This window comes from Ischnura elegans, chromosome 5 (assembly GCF_921293095.1).
Source record: "Ischnura elegans chromosome 5, ioIscEleg1.1, whole genome shotgun sequence".
Taxonomy (NCBI): domain Eukaryota; kingdom Metazoa; phylum Arthropoda; class Insecta; order Odonata; family Coenagrionidae; genus Ischnura; species Ischnura elegans.
Window position 1 is genome coordinate 36368793 of NC_060250.1, and position 21268 is coordinate 36390060.

At 36.0% G+C, this 21268-nt stretch overlaps 3 protein-coding genes across 3 annotated transcripts in view; 2 read left to right on the forward strand and 1 right to left on the reverse strand.

The window, feature by feature from the left end:
- Positions 1 to 13289, forward strand: part of LOC124158716 (scoloptoxin SSD14-like) — a 147059-nt gene extending 133770 nt beyond the window's left edge. Inside the window, exons 6-13 of the mRNA XM_046533965.1 lie at positions 459 to 651; positions 2035 to 2235; positions 2975 to 3224; positions 4342 to 4532; positions 7007 to 7277; positions 8488 to 8601; positions 12734 to 12937; positions 13109 to 13289. Of these exons, the coding sequence (XP_046389921.1) occupies positions 459 to 651; positions 2035 to 2235; positions 2975 to 3224; positions 4342 to 4532; positions 7007 to 7277; positions 8488 to 8601; positions 12734 to 12880 (1367 nt within the window). The 3' untranslated portion in view covers positions 12881 to 12937; positions 13109 to 13289. The remainder of the gene's footprint in view (positions 1 to 458; positions 652 to 2034; positions 2236 to 2974; positions 3225 to 4341; positions 4533 to 7006; positions 7278 to 8487; positions 8602 to 12733; positions 12938 to 13108) is intronic.
- A 3079-nt stretch (positions 13290 to 16368) lies between these two features.
- Positions 16369 to 18538, forward strand: LOC124158717. The gene is made up of 5 exons (XM_046533967.1): positions 16369 to 16774; positions 16893 to 17082; positions 17164 to 17364; positions 17466 to 17543; positions 18215 to 18538. Exons 1-5 carry the CDS (start codon positions 16767 to 16769, stop codon positions 18536 to 18538), a joined length of 801 nt encoding a protein of 266 aa, XP_046389923.1. The 5' UTR covers positions 16369 to 16766.
- LOC124158718 (putative nuclease HARBI1) lies at positions 18522 to 20891 on the reverse strand. The gene is made up of 5 exons (XM_046533968.1): positions 19922 to 20891; positions 19548 to 19683; positions 19279 to 19423; positions 18982 to 19176; positions 18522 to 18894 (listed from the first exon to the last, which is right to left on the reverse strand). The coding sequence occupies exons 1-5, from the start codon at positions 20041 to 20043 to the stop codon at positions 18716 to 18718; spliced, it is 777 nt and encodes a 258-aa protein (XP_046389924.1). The 5' UTR covers positions 20044 to 20891; the 3' UTR covers positions 18522 to 18715.
- Positions 20892 to 21268: the final 377 nt, after the last annotated feature.

Consider the following 21268-nt stretch of genomic DNA (forward strand, 5'->3'; position numbering starts at 1 on the left):
CACGCCACCTCAATGGAGTCACATGCATGGGTGCAAAGTTATTGCCACCAAAGTTGAAATTTACCAAGAAAAAATGATTTGGCATAGCCAGAGTATGAGATTTGGGTTCACATCCCAGAAAAAAATTAGCAGTTTAATTCCTATTTTATCAGTCATTTATAATTCATGAGGCCTGAAAAATCTCCAATACAAAACATCAAATTGAAAAATATGCTTGAGGGCTTGTAAGACTAATGATCTTTATCATAAAAAATGATCATTGCCTCAGTTTATAAATTCCCATGTAAAAAATTTCTAATTCTTGAAACACCTACAAAATATCAATTTCTACTCTTATTCAATCACTATGATTCCATGACTGCATATTACAATAAAGTTGGGTGTTGGCAAATAAATCTATAAGTATTAACTGAGAGGGTCCACTTATTTTAGTAATTAGTAATACTTTGCACCAATAGGACCCTTAGCAGTCGCAGTACCAGGAGAGATGAAGGGCTACTGGGATGCCCATAAGCGCTTTGGTAAATTACCATGGGCTGAGGTGATACAACCAGCACTAGATATCTGTGAAACTGGCTACAATATGACCAAGCACCAGGCTGATTCAGTTGCTGACAATGAAGAATATGTAAGAATGGATCCAACACTAAGGTAAACAAAATTTAAGGATGTTCTGGACCCTGAAATATAGAGTCAGAAAACAAGAATTCCCTGAATTGATTCAAACTCAGGCTAATAGACATTGCCTTTCTCACAGAAATCTTACAAAAACTCCACACAATTTTTTTAGCCATGTATATACCTATTGTCGAATCCAAAAGCATAATAACAAATGGAGACAAATTTTGCCTTAGTTTGAAAATGGTATCCATGTCTTTTCTGTGGTCCAGAGGCAGGGAAACTTGAACAACAGTCTAGATAAATCAAGAACCAGAAATTGATTTTACTTTCATTCATAAATCCACCTCTCTATTGAAGAGAACTTTCATAATATTAGGTAACTATGCATTCCATTGATGGGGCAAAATGAACATAGAATTAGTGAAATGATATGGTATTTGCAATCCCTCCCAACCCCTGCAGAAAAGAAGGCTCATCTTAAAATCAAATGAAAAATTCTCAGCTTCAATAATATATGTATTATGGATAACATGATTAAAATAATGGATACCCAAGTATACCACCAGATGGTTTTCAATGAGAAACCATTTTTGAACATAGCACCACCATAATTTAAATTATTTTGTTTTACATTTACGTTTAAAAAAAAACAAAAAACAATTTTTGGCAGCAGGTGAAGATTTGGCCGCTGCAAATCAGACATCAGGTGCTCTTCCATCATGTCTTTGAGCTTGCTTGCTCTACCTTGGGTTTGGCTTAGGAAAGCACCCATTTTTAAATTTCCTTCATACTACCTCTTGTAACTAGATTTGACGAGATTTCATAAATATGATTCTGAAACCTTTATTCCATACCTAACTTCCATAACTTTGATTAACCATGAGTTTGATATTGGCCTGCCATAACTTTTTATGGCAATGAAAGATTTACCACAGGTTACCACAAAAAAGGCATTCCACAAGTTGGTAACAGTAGTTAGAAATGTCTTTACAAAATTTGAATTCATGATTGTGCAAAGACAAATACAGTGCTTTAGAGAAATGAGTTGGTCATAAAAGGTGAACGCCTTGACAGTGGTTACTCATGTCCAGTTTACAACATTTACAGATAAATACCATTCAAAATGAGGATTTAAGGACACCTCTGCTTGAAATAATAACTACCACAAGTGAATTGCAACCAATATAGAATTATTTAACTAATTACTTCAGAAAATAACCAGACTTTTTATCATAAATCTAGTTTTGCAATACTTTCCATAATGTTTAAAATTGATGAAGAGAGTATTAAATGACTATGTACTTATTTTATCAAGTGGCAAGAAATAAAATATGTACCTACTATATAGTGAAATGAAATCATATTAAAGATAATTCACTAATTGGTCGCATATATGATTTACTAATCTTTCAGGGAGCTCTTCATTAATCAAGAAACTGGAAAAATCCTCAGGGAAGGTGATGTCGTAAGAAATGTAAAAATTTGCAATACACTCCGCATTATTGCTAAAAAAGGAGGTGATGAATTGTACAAAGGTGAACTTGCCAAGGACTTAGCTAGAGATATAAAAGAAATGGGAGGAGTCATTACCCCAAAAGATTTATCAGACTACAAGTAAGTTTAACAGTAGCTACCTGTAATGCTCACGTAATTACATAAAATGATGGTTATTTTAAGTGTGCACACCCAATCAACATAATTTTTAAATGAATATTTTGGATTTTGCAAGCGAAGACTTTCGAAAAAGACTTTGCTCAAAAGATTAAGATTACTCTGCTTTGAACATTACCAATGAGAGCAAAATGTAAGTGGAAGACACTCTTGGAACACATCATAAATATTTTATTACAACTATGAAGAACAAATATCCAGTTTGAAAATACTTAGCGCCCTTTTTGTTTTGTGTTCAACATTTCAAGGTATCGCATCTAGAGTAATGTCCATTTTGCTTTGAATCATGTTTCTGCCTGTTGTTCAACCACAGAACATATTTGTGGTTGAATAGTAAAATTTTAGGTTCTCGCCATGAGGAAATGCTCAGTGAAGCACTTCTCCTGGCTATTAGCCTGTCTTAAATTTCTCGAGGGATAAAAGGGAAATGATAATGATAAAATACCTCCCATTGGTGTTCATTGAAGCCCCCTTCCCAACTATACCACAGCATCAATGTCAGCAAACTTATGGCCAGTATGTAGTGAGAGAAATTTTGACTAATGTTTGCCATTCAGCAACTGCAGATACTGATTCGCTATAGAGAAATTTTGAATTTAAAATCAAGAGAAATTTTGCATTTAAGATGTATATATACTATGAACTAAAACTAATTTAACTAATTTTACTTTGTTTTCGCTAGGGTCAGGTGGCAAGAACCAATTGAGGTCAGCTTAAGGGGTGGTTTAGTAGTGCACACAACTCCTCTACCATCAAGTGGACCACTATTAGCCTTCACATTGTCAGCTTTGGATGCTTACGAGTTTGGACCTGCAAGTGTGGCAAATGATAGTGCTACTATAACTACATATCACAGAATAGTTGAAATTTTCAAACATGCATATGCACTACGTGGACAATTGGGAGATCCATCTTATTCTGACGTTGATGAGGTAAGAACACATTAAACATAATTATCAAACTTTGGGAGGAAAATATAGATATACATATGTATTACTATAGCAGAGTTACTCTCACTAGACCACTGGTAACTTTTCACATGCATTCTGACACTCTTCCTAGGCATCATCTCCGCCCTAGCATGATCCTGTATCATTCTCGAATTATACTATCAAAGTCTCCTTCTTCAGGCCACTTCATTTCACAGATTCCAAATGCGTCAAGGTTTATTATTTGAATTTCTACCTTCAAGTTCTCTATCGTAACGCTCATATGAAGTGATCTAATGTTCCAAGTCCCTACCCTTCACATTCCATCACTCAATTAATGAAATATGGGCTCAAAAAAGGCAAATTTTGACTTCAGAGGGATGACTCTGGCAGCACAATTTTGAATTTTGATCAGATACATATTGAGATATTTTTCAAATAAGAAAGCTCCTATTAAAGTCATTAGTGTGGCAGCATATTTTTTACAATATTTTGATTGAGTGTGGGCTTTTTTCCAAAATGAATAATGTCCCACAACATGAGTGGAATAAATTCAATCACAAGAAAATTACTACGATTTCTTATCTTGAAGAGTGTTATAGTGGTATCCACAACCTGTGGCCCTCCTAAAACGATAATATTCATACATAAATAATTTCTGAATCCCGTTTATGAGCATTATCATTTTAAGCGGATGTTACCATGATGTTCAGCATTCCCTGGGTAGAATAATTTGCACGATCGTGAGATAACATGTAGAAGTGAGATCTTTTTCACAGGGAATTCATTTCGTTTCCGAGTACTATTTACTGTGGTTGACATGTTAAATCGATTTTTCATAAAAAAATGTCAGATTTTATCAATTATAAGGGGATTTTTCCACAGATAGGGCTCCAGCATGAGAACATATATACAGTTGGTGTTACATATTTCATTCCACTCTTTTTTATACGAAAGTTCATTAACATAGCCATCCTTTCCTCATAACACTTACCAAACACCCTTACTATCTTATGATCCTCAGGTATAATAGATTTCTCACTGACATACCTAAATGTCTCATTTTCCACATATTCAAATTTTAGTGGGTATAATTCTTCAATTTTCTTGGTAATTCAAGGTGATGGCAAACCTAACTTCCAGAGATTATGCTGAATGGGTAGTGGAACGCATTCGTGATGATAAGACAAGTGGAGATCCTGCATGGTATGGAGCGGTGTCACTCAGTCCAGATGACCACGGGACTGCTCATTTATCAGTATTGGCACCAAATGGAGATGCTGTCTCCCTAACAAGTTCAATAAACTTGTAGTAAGTATTATAGTCTCAAATGCGGCGTATCCAAAATTTTACTTTAGCTACCATATGATCTTCCAATCACAGGCTTAAGGTCTGTGTAACGTCATGGCTCACCGACCAATAACTGCACTTTGAATATACGTGTGCAGATGTGTGGACAGTGTCTGTGAGTGGCTGACCTTGAAATAATGATCGACGTATCGATTTTTCTTTTGATCTGTCAATCATAGATATATAATCAAGTTTGAGAGGTTTTTAAAAGGTTTCGCAATGAAATTCATGGCTATACAGTGGAACTTGGTTATAACGTCATCAAAGGGACCAGAAGATTTTTAACGTTATATCCGAGTGACGTTATAAAAAAAGCAGTCTTAAATCTGAGTGAAAGGACAAAGTAAAAATGCAAATGTTCTGCTGTATACAACACTGTTTATTGAAATCTACTCGTGCATTGGAATATGTCCAGACACCAATTAAACAAAAGAGTTGCATCCCGTCACCAGCTCAACGTCCAGCTTGTGACCTGTTTTTGCTTTTGATGTTTCTACACATGGTTTCTATGAACTTTGGGGCGTAATGCATACAATCACACTACCACTTTTGAAACCTAAGAATCGCAAAATTTTTGACGCTATAAACGGGTTTTCGTACAACATAAAATGTTCAATTTTGGCTGGTCTGTATAAAATGTGACGTTAAACCCGAGTTGACGTTACAGCCGATGCCGTTATAACCAAGTTCCACTGTATACACATAAAATCCACTCACAATGAATTCTCCATTTTCCTGGTCCCATCAAATTTTCTAATGTAGAGCTTCGCTGTGCATTTATTCGTTTTAATTTTTTATCATCCTAACATAAAAATATGTGTTATTGCTTATCAATACTTATATCACGGCTCAAAATAGTAATTGAAAAAAATTGTTGACTCATCATGAAGCTTTGCATTTTCTCAAGAATACGTTAATTGATTTTATGCCATTCCGTTTATTGTTACATTTCAATGCTTAAAAAATTGTTTAATATCTTATCTTAAATATGTATTCCATCTCAAAATTTGTCAAAACTTTGTTTTTTATAATGAAGTCACCAGGATAGCTCATAATTTTGATAATTGGGATAAGTAATGCTCTACTCCTTTAAAATTCTAATGGGGGACATGTTCACCTTCTAAAATATTTTTCACTTCTAATGAACAGGAACTATTTTGAAAGCACTCAATGACCAAATACGCAATTTTTTGGACCAAAAAGGCATTATTAACAAGTACCTATATAACAAAGTTAAAGCCAAGCATGTTCATAGAACTAATTTTTCATTTATTTTAATGAAGCCCCATGTATTTTTGAGTTATAGCCCCCAAAAGATCAGCTCACCATGGCACCACCCTGCACCTCCAAGCTACCGACGTTTATTTATTCATATTAAAAACCCATTTATATATTAATTACCAACAACAACAAAAATATATTCAACTCTGAAAACAAAAAATCTACACGCAAATATATAAAATTATATCATTAAACCCTTACAGAGCGCAAACGTTTTTATATGCTGGCAGCGGCATTGACCCAAAATTTTTATTGCTTCCTAGATATCTTGCACTCGGGCACTTTCCCTCAGCATAAGGATCGCTAAGGAGCTTAACTATACCAGACTAGCCCTCGTGGCAGGGGGTGCCTCCTGCACAGGGGGTCTCTTCTGCACTAGCTGGCAGCTAAAATTGTGAACTCCCGGAGCCTGAGGGTTAAATTGAACATATAACCCACGCTATACTGTTCTGTACCATTTGCATTTCCCTATTGTATAATGCATCTTATTTCTATGGATATCACATAGTGGTCTCCTCGCTAACGACACTTTTCAACTTCTCTGAAGCAGCTCTGCTTCCAGAATGGGAGTGAAAAAAACAAGAACACAGTCGGTGGCAAACGATATGCATATTAACTTACTCTCTATGCATGTAATTTACAAGGCATTGAAAATATCACTTATGATTATTAAAATGTAACAACTACTCAACTCTGCTTACAGTTCCATTGCCATTAAAACATATCAAATACAAGTAAAAAAAATCAAAATATAATTGTTACAAGGGATTCTATTACTGACTTTGATATCTGAAGTTACTAGCATTAATAGATGCTGTCGCTCTTAATTTTGCTACCACATTGATGCACCGAGTACAGAGTGATTGGACTAAATAATTAAAATGAGATACCACGTCAGATCCCCAGTAACTGGGTCTTGTTCAAGAAAATAATTTTTGACAAATGCTGAATGATTGAGTTACTTTTAGTGACCACAAAAACACAGATTAAAATAATTTTGAGAGTAAAAGTGTGATTCTGAGTACTTTAGTTACTTTTCTATGATGTGCAACTACTCATTCACAATTATTGGAATAGCATTTTTTTCAAGCTTCAAAAACAAAGAATTCATCTTCAACTTAACTTACCATTGAAGTTCCAACATCATTTTTCAGTTTTGGCGCTGGAATCACTTCTAACAGAACAGGGATAATTCTCAATAGCTGTATGGATGACTTTTCTCTTCCTGGATTTGAAAACTACTTTGGAATACCACCATCGCAAGCAAATGCACTGGAACCAAAGAAGAGGGCTTTGTCATCAATGGCACCAGCTATTATTTTACAAGGTCCTCAGATAGACAAGTTTGGAGTCGAGACTGAAGGACATGTTAGGCTGGTGATCGGTGCCTCTGGAGGCACCAAAATTCCTACAGCTATATCATTGGTATGAATTATATGACTAAAGCTTGCTAAGAGTTAAGATATTTTATGGCCTACCTTTTAGGATAGCGATTTGCTAATGCATATATATATATATATATATGTGTGTTTGAAACCACCTAGGCAAATGAGATTTAAGGAATATAAGCAGTATCAATAACTTGTACGTATCATTTAATACTAGTTTTTGAACCCTTCAAAGCATATCTTCCCTAAGCCTAACAATTTGAGAAATGAATTTTTTACTATAAATAGCATTAATATTTTGGGTTTTTAATTAGAACATTATCAAGTCCCCATTCATTTTTCGTGACTTAAGGAAATTTTTCAAATTTTTCGATGCCTATGACAAAAAAGTAAAAAATATCAGCAGCATAATATACAAGTTGGAAATCCCACTAAGCTTCTACAAATGCCCATATGAGTACATACATTAGACTAATTTATTAAAATTAGATTAAGGCTAGGTGTCATTTATGGAATTACTCTGCTACTTATATTACTTGTTATAATCACAGTCTTACTGTAGTAATAAAATGGATACACATTAAGGCACAAATTGTTACCAATGAAGTATCTCCACCTATGTGACTACCATTCTTTTAACCTCATTAAAATTTTAGACATGTTACTGTTACATCTGCGGGTTGAATAATACTTAATGCTTCGGATGGCACATGATTTATTTCCCATTTCACAAAGTACTACCATTAACAGTCGTAAAGCCAGGGCTGCTTCCTGCGAGCCCGGAAGTTCGTTACCCACTGCCACTTACTCCTGCTGGACAGGCTGGTATTCATACACAAACAAATGAACAGCAAAAAAACAATAAGCGCACGAAGCGCACATACAAAGCAGTTACCAGACTGGCAAACCATTGAAACTTATTCCCACTAACTGGCAACATTTGAATTAGGATTCAAAAACAGCTTCGAATTTCTAACCATTTGTAAGTCTTTTCCTATGCTTCAATTTCTGGTTGCCTGTATTTGAAAGTCAGCTATAATCCATACTTTTTAGTTTTCATGAGATTAAAATTCCAATGGCCTAGGCCAAATTTAGAGAAACTTGGCAATTTCTATTTTACATAGGATTTGGGCTTGATGCTGATTCATGGAAAATGTAGACTAATAATCAAATGTGAAGATTTATTGAGCATTTTGCTCCTATTATTCCACAAAAATGATGATTCAACATGATTTTCTTGGTTCCAGGTGGCATTCAGACATTTATGGCTGAATGAAAGTATTAAAGAGGCAGTTGATGCTAGTCGCTTTCACCATCAGCTATACCCGATGGAGATTTCGTACGAGTACGGAGTACTTGATGTAAGAAAGTAACTCATTACTACATAGATATATAGTAGAGTACAGATGGGTTGGTTCTCGATACTGCCAGTTGGCCCTCAGAACCGGTGTCAGGAACCGATCAAAATTTGAAAAGTTCATTTAAAGTCATTTAATTTTTCTAATTACATTATTTAACAATAATTAATCCACATACATTTATAAAAGAGGATGCCTATTTGTCTGTCCACGATGCTTTTCCATACGGCTGCACCGATTGCAACCAAAGTTTGTATATAAGTGCATCTCATGCTCCCAAACCCCAACTGTTACTTTTGGTTGTCTCTCTTTTTACATCACTTTCCCATTACCGTTTGTTATGCCATGCCATACACATGGGCATACCCAGCAAGGGGCAGGAGGGGGCAGCTTCCCCCCCCCCTTGAAGCAAAAACCGCAAATGTCTTTCAGGAAAATAATATTTTTTTAAGCAAATAATTTTAAAAACTAATAAAAAGCTGTTACAGTTTCCTTGAAATGTTGATTTAATTCGCCTTTTCCATGCTTAAATCTAACCTACAACTTGAACAACCATGGCTCGACCCCCCTAGTTTTGATCCTGGGTACGCCCTTGGTACAATTTCTCCAGTTGGATATCCTGCCCAGTAGGGACACCTCTTGTCACGCTCAAAGAGAAAACTAAAAGATTTTGCTTTGTGACCGTGAATTCAAAGTTTATCAATTCTCTGGGTACTATCCTTCCCGAGCAACGCCGGGTGGTCTGCCAGTGATTTATAAATTATTAAACAATAATATTAATAAAGTGTCTTAATAGCAAACTCTTAATCATGCTAAATCTTCAAACTACAAACCTCCTTGTCCACTGCTGGACATTGCTGCTACATTGTTTGGCGGGTCATTAGGATATCTGAGAAGTATCATAAAACATTAAGTGGATTGACATGAATATTGTATGGATGTCATATGTAAACCCTTCACTGTCAGCGCCTACAAAAAGTTTTCTGTGCTTCAAGTAGCATGAGAATATTTTAAACCTGTCTGTAAGAAGCTCTTTTTTGGGGTGGAGTTATCCTGTTATTTTCGACCCTGAAATTTTAGACCCAGCTCAACGGGGTGCATGTCCTTACCCTGGGCACTGACTAGACCCTCTAACCCTATCATAGCACAAATCCACAGTCAACTTTTTGTGTTACCAGTGTTTTTTTCAACAAAAATTGTATTTGATTTTCAATAATTTACGCTTCTAAAAGAATTACTATCATTTTTTTCAGCATTGTGGAATTTTAAATGGGTTTCTAGCATTAATGATTACAAAGTTATTAAATACAAGGCTATAAATCCGGAAGTCCGTTATTTTTAACACAAAATTTCATTTAAAAATTGTTTACGCTCAGAACAAAAAGAAGAATTCATTTGAAAGTATAAAAAAATTGTTGTGTGCAAAAAATATACCATTGAAAAACTATTGACGATATAACCACTTCGCAACAGATTCCTTTGGTGAGGATGATCATAAACGATTGGTAAGGTCGGGCTTAATTGCAGAGGAGTGGCCCCAAGGACTCTCTAAGCTGGGTCTCAGGCCAGGCACATGAATGCATCCAACAATTGCTACCTCAGCGGTCATTTCCCTTCCTTTGCATCGGCTAGAGCCGACATCTGGTCGTTTGCATTGAAAAATCTGCGACAGCTAAACCTCCCATCAGGTCTTCTGCATATGAAATTGCCTGTTGTCTCCACCCAACATTCGGTGCTAAAGGGTTAACACTGATAATGCTGTTTGGATGCTATAGGGATATTGTTTGCTACTTGGGCTAATAAAAATAATCAGATTGAAACCTATATAGATTTAATCAGAGTCATTGAGTCAGAGCCTTAATATAAAAGAATTGCGCCTACTGATTTCATGGCATGAAATTCAATGTTTTACATTAAAATTTTAAAATATTCTCAAACCTTCTTTCATCATCAGTATGCTGCAATGTAATTTATGTTTAAATCATCATTAATACCTTTACTTAGAACCTCAACAACAATTGATGCACACTATGCTGTTATGCTTTAATTTTTCAACACTAGTGAGAGAAACTGAGGACGAAAAGCTCATTTCAGGAAGTATAAGGGATAAACAAGTCAATGATAGATTTAAAAAAGATGTTTTCAATTGAATTGTAAAAAATTCAGCAAAATACAGACATAAAATATACATACACTCAAATTTTCTGTATTTCTGCAACCCTCACATCAGAAATAACTACCGTTGAAAGTCTAAGGAAAAAGATTGTGAACAGGATGGATCAATGGAAATAGAGTAGACTTGGAAAATGCCAGGAGATACTAGAAATTTAGAACAGACGTCTTTGCAAAGCAGAGATTAGGAAACCAGGTGAAAGACTGCAAAAGCTACCATGGGAAACATGCCTTATTATTATACCATGCAGTAGTAACGGTGAAATACAACCTGAAATTCAAGATACTGAAGAGAACTATAAACTATAAAGAACTATAAAGAACCCATGTCAAGCACAGAAATTGAAAGAGGCTCAGCTTCAGCTAGAATTTCAAGAAGCAGAAGAAAAAAAAAAAACTGAAAACTATCACCATTCAATGTTTTTTTGCTCATTGAAAAAGGTGATAATTATATAGAAGAAAAAACACCAGGAAGAAAAAAAGATAATGAAAAAATTGACATGTTGCAAATTGGCAATGACATTGCATTCATTGCACGCAGGGAGACTTGAGGAATGTTGTATTTCCTGAGGAAAATACAATTACTTGGTATAAGCTGAACTGCTAATAATAATGCAAAAAAACAACAAATACATATATATTTATCGATTTGCGGAAGAGGAGAAGAATGACCAGAAACTAGGAAGCCATAAACTTAAGGAGGAGAAAGAGTTCTGGTTCTCGGGTAGTCAAGTGACCAGCAATGATGAAGAAAGGAGAAATTATGAAGTAGAATAGCTCAAGCGACGAGGGCATTCCTCAAAAAGAGGAGTCTTTGAAACATCTGGTAATATAAACAGTGAAGTAAAGAAGCAATTCATAAGGTCTTAAATTTGGGCAAAGCTTCTTTATGGTAGTGAGGAAAGGACGATGACAGCAGAATGACCAAGGTCAGGATCTTTCAAAATGCGGCGTCAGAGAAGAACGATGAAGACCAAATGAATAGATTGCAAGACTAATGTGTATGTCCTTGGAAGGGTGCGTGAGCAGAGAAGTCTTTGACTAGAGTAGACAACTTAGTTGGCCACATCATGGGAAACCATGGTAATGAAAATTATCAACAAGTGGATAGGAAGAACAGAAGAGTAGGGCCTTGGATGAGGCACAGAAAGGCAATGATGAAGGATCTAAAGCAAAAAGTTAGTGCAAAAAGATTAGCTGATAGGAGAATTGACAGGAAAGATACGTCAGACCAATCTTTGGATTTATAACTAATGATGATGCCAGATAATGGTCTCATTCATGTCACATTAAGCATTAACAAAATTCAAGGTGTCAACTTTAATACCCAAAAAGTCAAATCATTTCATTACCTAAGAAAGATTCTCCTATATTATTTGTTGTGAAAAAACTTCACCTTAATAGAGGAACAGAAGATACAGAAAAGTCTGAGATGGTTATATGGTGATTGAAAAGAAAAAAAATAAAACATCAAACTAGAATTCTTTGACAATAATAAAAATTTTAACTAACAAGTGCGGTAGAAAAGAAACCATTCCTAACTTTGAAAATGGAGGATACTTACAAAGATAATGTAACAAGTGTTTCTCAAAGTATCATAAATTCATCAAAAACGTTAGGAGAATAAATGTTTTCCCCAAATTCCTGTTGAACTGATAGTGTAAACCTTAGAGGAATTCCAGCAATGTGTATGAAAAAAGCCTTAAACTACACTGTATCTGCAAAAATTGAGTGACAACAACATAAACCAAATCGTACCTGGTTTGAATCTTACATATTTTCCTCATCAACAGGAAAATCAATTTATAGTCCTATAGTTTCCTATAATTTATAGTTCCTGAACGTTTATTCCAAAAATCTGCAGTGACTTTTTCTGGATGATACACATTAATTTAAAAAATCATGGCAATGAAGCCACACAGGTTTGAACAAATAATGATATAATACTTTCTCTTCCTTGTAGCAAGTGATCAAAGGGTTGGAAAAAATTGGCCACAAAACATCAAGATACCGCGAACGAGGCTCAATTGTATGTGCCATTTCTAAACAAGGAGTCTATTTACATGCCAATGCAGATTTTAGAAAAGGAGGAGAAGTTGATGGATTCTAAAGTAATGTGCCTGAAGAAAATTGTACATAAGTGAAGAAAGCTATTTGTCTGGAGTAGGTATGTATGATTTCTTTGATCCTAATATTTCATAAAATTACCACCGAGTCCTAATTGTATAAAGTCTCTTCCCACTGATACTATATGGTCACAAGGAATGCATAAGACTTTAACAAATTAAGCAATTACAACTTCAATGATTCAATGACTCATACATTTTTTACTTTTTAGGCCATAATTTTTGCACCACAAGAGAAGAAGCTGGGATTGATCCACGAGTAATTTTTTTACATAAAAAAATGTTTGCAATTCCTCCATCATATGTGATTTCATGTAAATATTTCCTAAACTGCTTTCATTCATCACTTCATTGCTTGTTATTACAAAATATTCAATAAATTCTGAAAAATAAGGCTTCTTACCATCTTTCAAAAATACATAATTTCATACAAAAAAGAAATATTTATTGATACTGTAGCATTTACAGGATAAGTATTATGCCAGCTACGACCACAACAAAGAAAAAAATTTTGCTTAATTTCTCACCATCCTCTGCAAGTTGGGAGGGAACTCCTGCAGCATGCTGCCCATCACACACCATGCTGTGATGCCATGCAGTGTCTAGATTTAACTATAGACCCTCACTCACACACACCCACACACTAGTGAATTTTCCTGGAGGTGCAACAATACAAAAAGATAGCCTCTCGCTAAATAGTAGTCTCACTAGAAATACAGTGCAACCTCGATATGACGACACCCCACGGTGCACTAATAAACACTCGCTATAGCGAATTGTCGCTTTACCGGAGGTGGAGCAAATAATAGCCAATATACCTGGGGGTCGATTGTATAACAATTCAGATTCCGCACGGAATAATTACGATGTGAAATGGTTGCTACGAACGGAATTGGAATCCGTGCCGAAATGCGATTGTGTAACGTAACTAGCGGAAACTTAATTCCGTGCGGAAAACAAGATTCCGTTCGAATAGACGTACGAATGGAATATTCTGTGTTGCCAGATTTACGATAAATCCAAACTTCTGCGCATGCGTATTAGTGATTCCCGCACTTAAACTTAAGCCGGTATTCGAAAATAAATCTTAATACTTTTTATTATCAATGTCTCCAATTGTATATGGCATGATTAGGTGGAAAAATGTTTTATTCCATGTGCTATATATTAACTTAAATGTAAATTTTCTCAATGTGACAACTTAAAATTAGAGATGGGTCGAATAGCAGATTTCTCGAATTCGAATATCGAATTCGAATATTAAATCATTGCTCGAATATTCGAATACCTCGAATACTAAATGATGAATGCTGGTATGTTTGACTCGGTTGCCTATGCAGCAGGAAACACAAGATTTTGGGGAGTAATTTTGATTTCCTTTAAATGATTCGAACAGGAATTTATCTGATTAATGAATATTTTAATTTTATGGAAACAATTGGGCATATAATTAATTCAACTAACATCACTTTACCCCCACTCCTGCTGCCAAGTGCTAGCTGACAATCTCAGGCATTTTGTAAAATACAAGCTCTTTTCCACCGGATTTTCTTCAATTATTTTGTTAGTTTTTTTGTTAGTTATTATTATTAGTCCATCTTTGGGAGTTCTCACGAGATAAGAAGATGAATTGGAATTGCTATCAGGGAGAAACCAAATATTCTGAGAAAATATCCCTTTGTCTGAGACTGTAACAATAAAGATTTATAGCACCACTCATAAATTGTAACTTGATATATGTTTTCGGAAAAAAATACGGCATCAACTCCCAAGAAGCTCTGCTGCTCATATCGAGTTTCGCCAGAATGCTGTCTCCGTCGTATTTTGACATTTATTTCTTTGCGTAAAATGCTTAAATAAACTCAGAAATACGTCGTGTTTGGTCTTATTCTTTTTGAAATTACGCGCACATTACTAATATTTCAATTCAATAAAAGTGTAACATCAATTGACGAAAGTCATTCTTAGACACCTTTTGTGCTAATAGATGACTCATGCAGCGGTTGACCTCCACAGAAATGGGGAACTTCGAAGCTGGTAGGAAAAAAAAGGTCAGTGGGGGAGAAAAGGGAGGGCCCGAAAGACGTTTCTATTGTTCTCGTGTAACTTGGTATTTTTTCGAAGCAAAGGTCTTTGTAATATGATCCCTGCGCGAGCTGTGACCTTTTTTTTATTTCGAAGAAGAGGAAAGCCTCAGAGGGGGGGCTAGTGCTGAATGGAGAGGGATACCGGATCTTGGGAAATGCGCTAATGTAAGTATCCCACGTTACTCACACAGCTGTTGACCTCCAGAAATGGGGAACTTCGAAGCAGGTAGCCAGAAAAAGGTCAGTGGGTGAGAAAAAGGGGGGAGGACGTGAAACACGTTTTTATTGTTCTCGTAACTCGATATTTTTTTCGAAGCAGGGGTCTTCGTAATGCGATCCCTGCGCGATCTGGGGCCTTTTGTTTGATTTCGGAGAAGAGGAAAGCGTCAGAGTGGTTGAGGCAAGTGCTGAATGGAGGGGGATAGCGGATCGTGGGAAATGCCCTAAGGTTGCTATCCTACGGCGCTGAGGTTCTCCTGGTGGGGGGAATCGGGGATTTTCGGATTTTTCCAACCCGACCATTTTCGGTTCCCCTCGTCGAACTCTTTTCTCCGCTAAAATCCACGAATTTGATGTAATTCGTCAACTTGCGTAAAACGGCGCAGCGAGCACTAAACGACTAGAGTTCTCTTCATTTTTCCGAGTCATCTACCAACGACGTGCGTGCGACAGTGTATGACGCGAAATTCAAAGTATTCGAGGTATTCGAGGCGGTACTTTTCGCATAACTATTCGAAACCTCGAATATCGAATACTTTCTAATATTCGAGGTATTCGAGTATTCGCGGATACTATTCGCACATCTCTACTTAAAATACTTTCTAAACACCGACCGCTAACCTCAATTAGGTGGATATTCGGAGAAACCTTGGTGGGTTTTGTGAAGTAAAGTAGAGAGGATAAGGAGCATATGATATTATTATTATGTTAATTTTAATTACATAGATAATTTTAAGAGTGATGATTTTCCTTAGACTCAAACACCCTCGTTATAATTTTCCAAATTATGTATTTTTTGACGATTACTATTGCAATGTATTTTTGTGAAATGTAAAATAAATTATTATAACTTAAGAATACACGATAAATTAACTTGCACAAGTTAATGATTGAAAGCATGAACGGGAAAATGCTCTGTGTAACCACACCAAAATGTACAGATGCGTAAACAGAAAAAGAACGTACAAATGTATGAACAACATTAGAACACGTACGTAATTTTGTTCATGCATAAGCATAAAAGGTGAACTAAAGGGATGGCAGGCCAAAAAAAGTATTATGATAATTTTCAGAGATGTTTCAGGCATTATAATTATAATCCGTGGGTTTAGGTCTCGCATGGTGCGGGTATACACTGGATTTTTGTCGGTAAATAAAATGATTATGATATAATATCTAAATGAAATAAAGGGAAACATTAAGACTCTTGGGTACTTCCATTTTATCGAGGGATTTTGAGTGTTATTTTCAAATTAACAATAATACTAGAAGATATTAGGATTTCGGGTGATTTTCAAATTGACGCAAATTGGCAAAAAAATTTAATTCAATCGCCGGCACTGTTGCCGCTGCTTGTCCAGCGGGACAAACGAACCTAACTATTGTTGAAACGTACGGAGGCAAGCACCAATTATTCACTTAAAATTCCTTGAGTTGAGTTTTTTATAAAATTAACAAACGTTAACGTACAACGGTAAATTATTAATTCCTTCGCTCAAGCGGACTGCAGAAAGTAACGGAAGCTGAGACAGAGAGAGACAGAGAAAAGTGACCTAAATTAAGAATGGCCAGGTACGTTAAGATTATAAATATCATAAAGAAGTGAAATTTTATTAATCTCTAAGTTGTATATGATGTCATGATATTGGATAAGTATATCGAAATCTGTACATTTTATTAAATTATCAAGGGATACAAAGGCGTCTCATGGACAAGTATCTTTACTCATAAAATTCATGGAAGAAAATAAGGAATTTGCTCGTGGAGGATTTGTAGGGCCCACAGGCCGAATAAAAAACAATCAAATGTGGGAGCAACTTTCTGACCAGCTAAATGCAGATGGGAGCGGACCTACTAAGCCCGCACATAAATGGCAAAAGGTAATGTTCAATGATGGTCAAACTAGTATAATTAAAGTCTCATAACGAAAAATCATTGACATCCCCTAATTATTATCCTAGACGTGGGCAGACCTCAAGTGCTATATTAAAAAAAAATACAGCAAGGCCAAGCAGCATGCCATTGGGACTGGTGGCGGACCTCCCTGCAGCCAATTAAACGCATTAGAGGAAAGAGTGCTGTCTCTGATGACTGTGGAGGCTGTGGAGGGGGACTCCTCTTTAGAGGAAGCGGGGCCCTCACTACCATTTCAGGCCATTCCTGTAAGTAAACTTATAATTTGATTGTGGAATAAACATTTGATATTAATTGGAGGTCGCAGCTAAGGATGATAATACTATAATCATTGTTTTTTATGTCACAGGAGCCTGAAATTGAACTGGAAATAAGGAGTACCAGCCATCAGGTCCAGGAGCAGAATGACGAAGGACCTTTGCCACTGGTAATTTCCCTGAAAGGACTTACCTGTATATTATTTGTTAATATTTGAGAAAAGAACAGACCGTCATGCTGCAATGGGCAGTCATATAATGTTTAAACCGGAGATATATACTGTTTCAAAACCCATTTCCACTAGTGAAATTATTTTCAAAAAACCATGTTCCAATTGAATTAATAGTTTTTCAAGGAGAGACGAGGCTGTAATAATCAGGGTAACTTGTATAGCTCTTTTATCCTTTTCATAATCCTATTCTATCTTAAGCAGTCCACGATTCTAACAAAAATATTAAAGCCCCTCATACTTCATCCTATTAACCCAAAAAACAATATTTATTACTATAGATATCTCTTCCACTGTACTCCTCCCTCCATCACAGATTTCAACTCTTGATTGTTTTTTTTTTACATCTGACTATTTCCCTTCTTCTCCTTTCACTAAACTATTGGCTCTGCTTAAAGTTTCTCGGAAATGGGCCCACTAAAAATAACCACCCTAGCCTGTGAGGATTTAAGTAAAATTAATCAGAAGTAATAGAAAATGATTTCGTTCACATACTTCAATATTCAAGTGACATTTTAACAAACAAATTCAAATAAGTATTCGACGTACAACAAATTATTATCAAGTCAAGAACTTTTGCTGAAACTATTGGCTTTTCTTACCATTTTCAGGGACCTCCATCTACTGAAATGGTCTCCAGTCCCCTGGATAACAATAATCCCAAGAAAAGGAAGGTAGGTTCAGCTTCAGCTGAGCTTACCTCTGGTTTTATAAGTATAGAGGAGAGGAGATTGGCTATGGAGGAGAGATTAGTCCAAATTAAGGAGAAGAAGGTTAAAATCGAGGAGGAAAAACTCCTATTAAAAAAGAAAAAACTAGACACCTTAAAAAAAAATCATGAAGCAAATTTAGAAGAATACAGGAGGAGGACAGCTGCTCTAAAGGAAGCATGTGAGAAATTAACACAAAGTCTCAAGGATTTAAAACAGTTTTAATTGTAGAATGTTTAAAAGTATGTTTTTAAAATTTATTCTTAAATTCTTAACAATGTAGGTATTCTTTGATGTGTGTTCATATTCAAACTTTCATTTTTACATTAAATTAATTGAAAAACCTAAAGCCTAATTTATTGCAACAAGATGTAAAAAATAAAAGTAAATAGAAAAATATATTCATCTAAAATGCTGGGCGATCAGTCGCCTCCTTATTGTGCTTCCATCCTCTGCAGGGATTATGTAAAAGTTATCATTTCGTTGCCCATTAATATCCTCCTCCAGTATGGCCTGTGGAAGAGGTACTCGGTAATACAGAGCCATATTGTGCAATACGGCACAGCAATTAATGATTTGACCTGAAAGTAAATGATAGATCTAAGTTTTCCCATGTTGCAATTATATTTCCAACAATTATGTATTGTATCACAATGCAGATATCTAACCTGCTTTCTCTGGTGAATAGTGAAGGGTGCGATCACGTCGCAAACACCTAAACCATCCCTTCCACACTCCAATGCAGCGCTCCACACAATTCCTGGCTAGGATTATCGCAGCATTATATCGTGCCTCTGGACTCCCCTCCGGGGGATCATGTACGGGCGTCATTAGCCACGGCTCCTGGGGGTATCCAGAGTCCCCTATAACATTTGACATTCACAAGCATTATATTTCAATAATTAAAACAAATTGAACTCACAATGACCGGGGAAATTATAATAATTTTCATAGTGTGAACCAACCAATTAGCCAGCTGCTGGAACCACCTAGCCAGTATGTTGTTCTCATGTACTCCCGCAGCCGGGAGGTGCGCCATACGTGGGAGTCATGGGATCTCCCTCCATGTTGCGCATTTAATGCCAGAATTCTTAAATCATAATCACACACCTGTCAATAAACATATGGTAATCTGGGTTGTTGTATAAAGTTAGACATGTTACACATTTTTAAAGCTTCTCATTGGATATAATACATAACAGCATTGGAGGAAACTATATCCATTCATACTCACTACTTGCACATTCTTGCTGTGAAAATGTTTTCTGTTGAGGTAAATGTGCTCCCGGGCTGTATTAGGTGGGACTATGGCAATATGTGTCCCATCTAGGGCTCCTATAACCCCTGGTAAGTTGCTTTTTTCCATGAACCTTGAAAGTACATTTACAAAATTGTAACATGGAAATTTCATTTATATTAAAATGAAATTATTAATTTATGCTATTGTGAGGGCTTTGATGAAATCATATTAGTGAGATGGTTTAGTTCTCAGGATATATTAACGTATTGTATCTAGGTTTCAATAAATATGATCAATAAGTCAGCACTAACTTTAAGTTCAAATTCTTCTTCCAGAAAATCAAAATATTATAAGATAATTTATATTACCTTCTTTTTATTCGATTCCTTTCCCGGTCTGTTGTGGGAAATTTTATCCATTCATTCAATAAGAGGTTGCTTATTGCTCTTGTTACCACGCATATACTCTTGCAAACCTCCGTTTGGCTCATGCAATTTAAATAATCCTGGCCGATTCTCCGCTGATAGCTACCACTTGCACAAAAATTCAGGCAGCACAGAATCTAAGGGAAATAAAATAAATGGTCACCACTTTTCTACACATTTCTTTGAAGATAATTAATTGTGACCGCATATGATTACTATACTCGTGTTGCTTGGCCTTACTAATATAAATATATATATGACTCACATTTGCATTAATTTAATGAAAACACTTTTGAGATTCAACATCATCTGCCGATGATTTCTTCATGTATTTGCCTCTTTGCATCAATTATATATTTTTCTAAATCTTTTCCGCATTAATTATATTTAAGTATCATTTTTCTCAAAAATTAAAATCAAGATTACTCACCCGTATACTTTTGGGAATTCTTGTTCTTCTTCGTGGCTGCTGCAAATGGGGGCTTATTGCCTCAATCAATCGCCTCGTGCCTTCGTGAGGAAGCCTATATAGCCTTATGAATTCTTCCTCTGCTATATCAAAAGGATTCATTGAATCTCGTAATCTCCTCCTGATGATTACAAGATTCTGTCTTCCCTCGCGCTCCATTTCTTCCGCAATCATCACCGCAGCTATCAGTCTAGCAGCCATTTTAATATTTCTAACAATTCCGTTGTTGATTCCGTGGCTTTTTGTTACGTGGAATTGTTTCGATTCGACCGGAATTAAAATATCGGAATTTTGCGTTATGCAATCGCATTGTTAAATTCCGCGCGGAATCTTTCCAATATGGCGGCGATTCCGCAGCGGAATTCTTGAGCGGAAAGTTACGCAATCGACCCCCTGTTGCGAACAGATATACAGGAACAGGAGTGGTGCGGCGACAGATAAACATCTATCCGATAAACGTAAGCATAAATCCAGACGAAAGGCGATGTTTTTTTGCATCACTAAATTTCCTTACTCAAATAACGACTAACTATTCAAACAATTTATAAGCGCCGCACTGAATTAAAATCATGCAAAGCATTGTTTCGTCAATCATTATATTTATCGAACGACAGTTTACCACATAAATTTGAGACTGAGCACTCCATTAACTTCATTTCTAACAGATCGCTAGCAATTACAGTGGTTAAGGAGTCTTGATGAAAGTCTTCCGGCGGTGAAACCCTCGCTATGGCGAGAGCCAACACCGAAAGGGTATCGTAAAAACGAATTTTTTAACACGCTTATTATAGGGTCAATTGACGATGCATCGGCTATTTCTC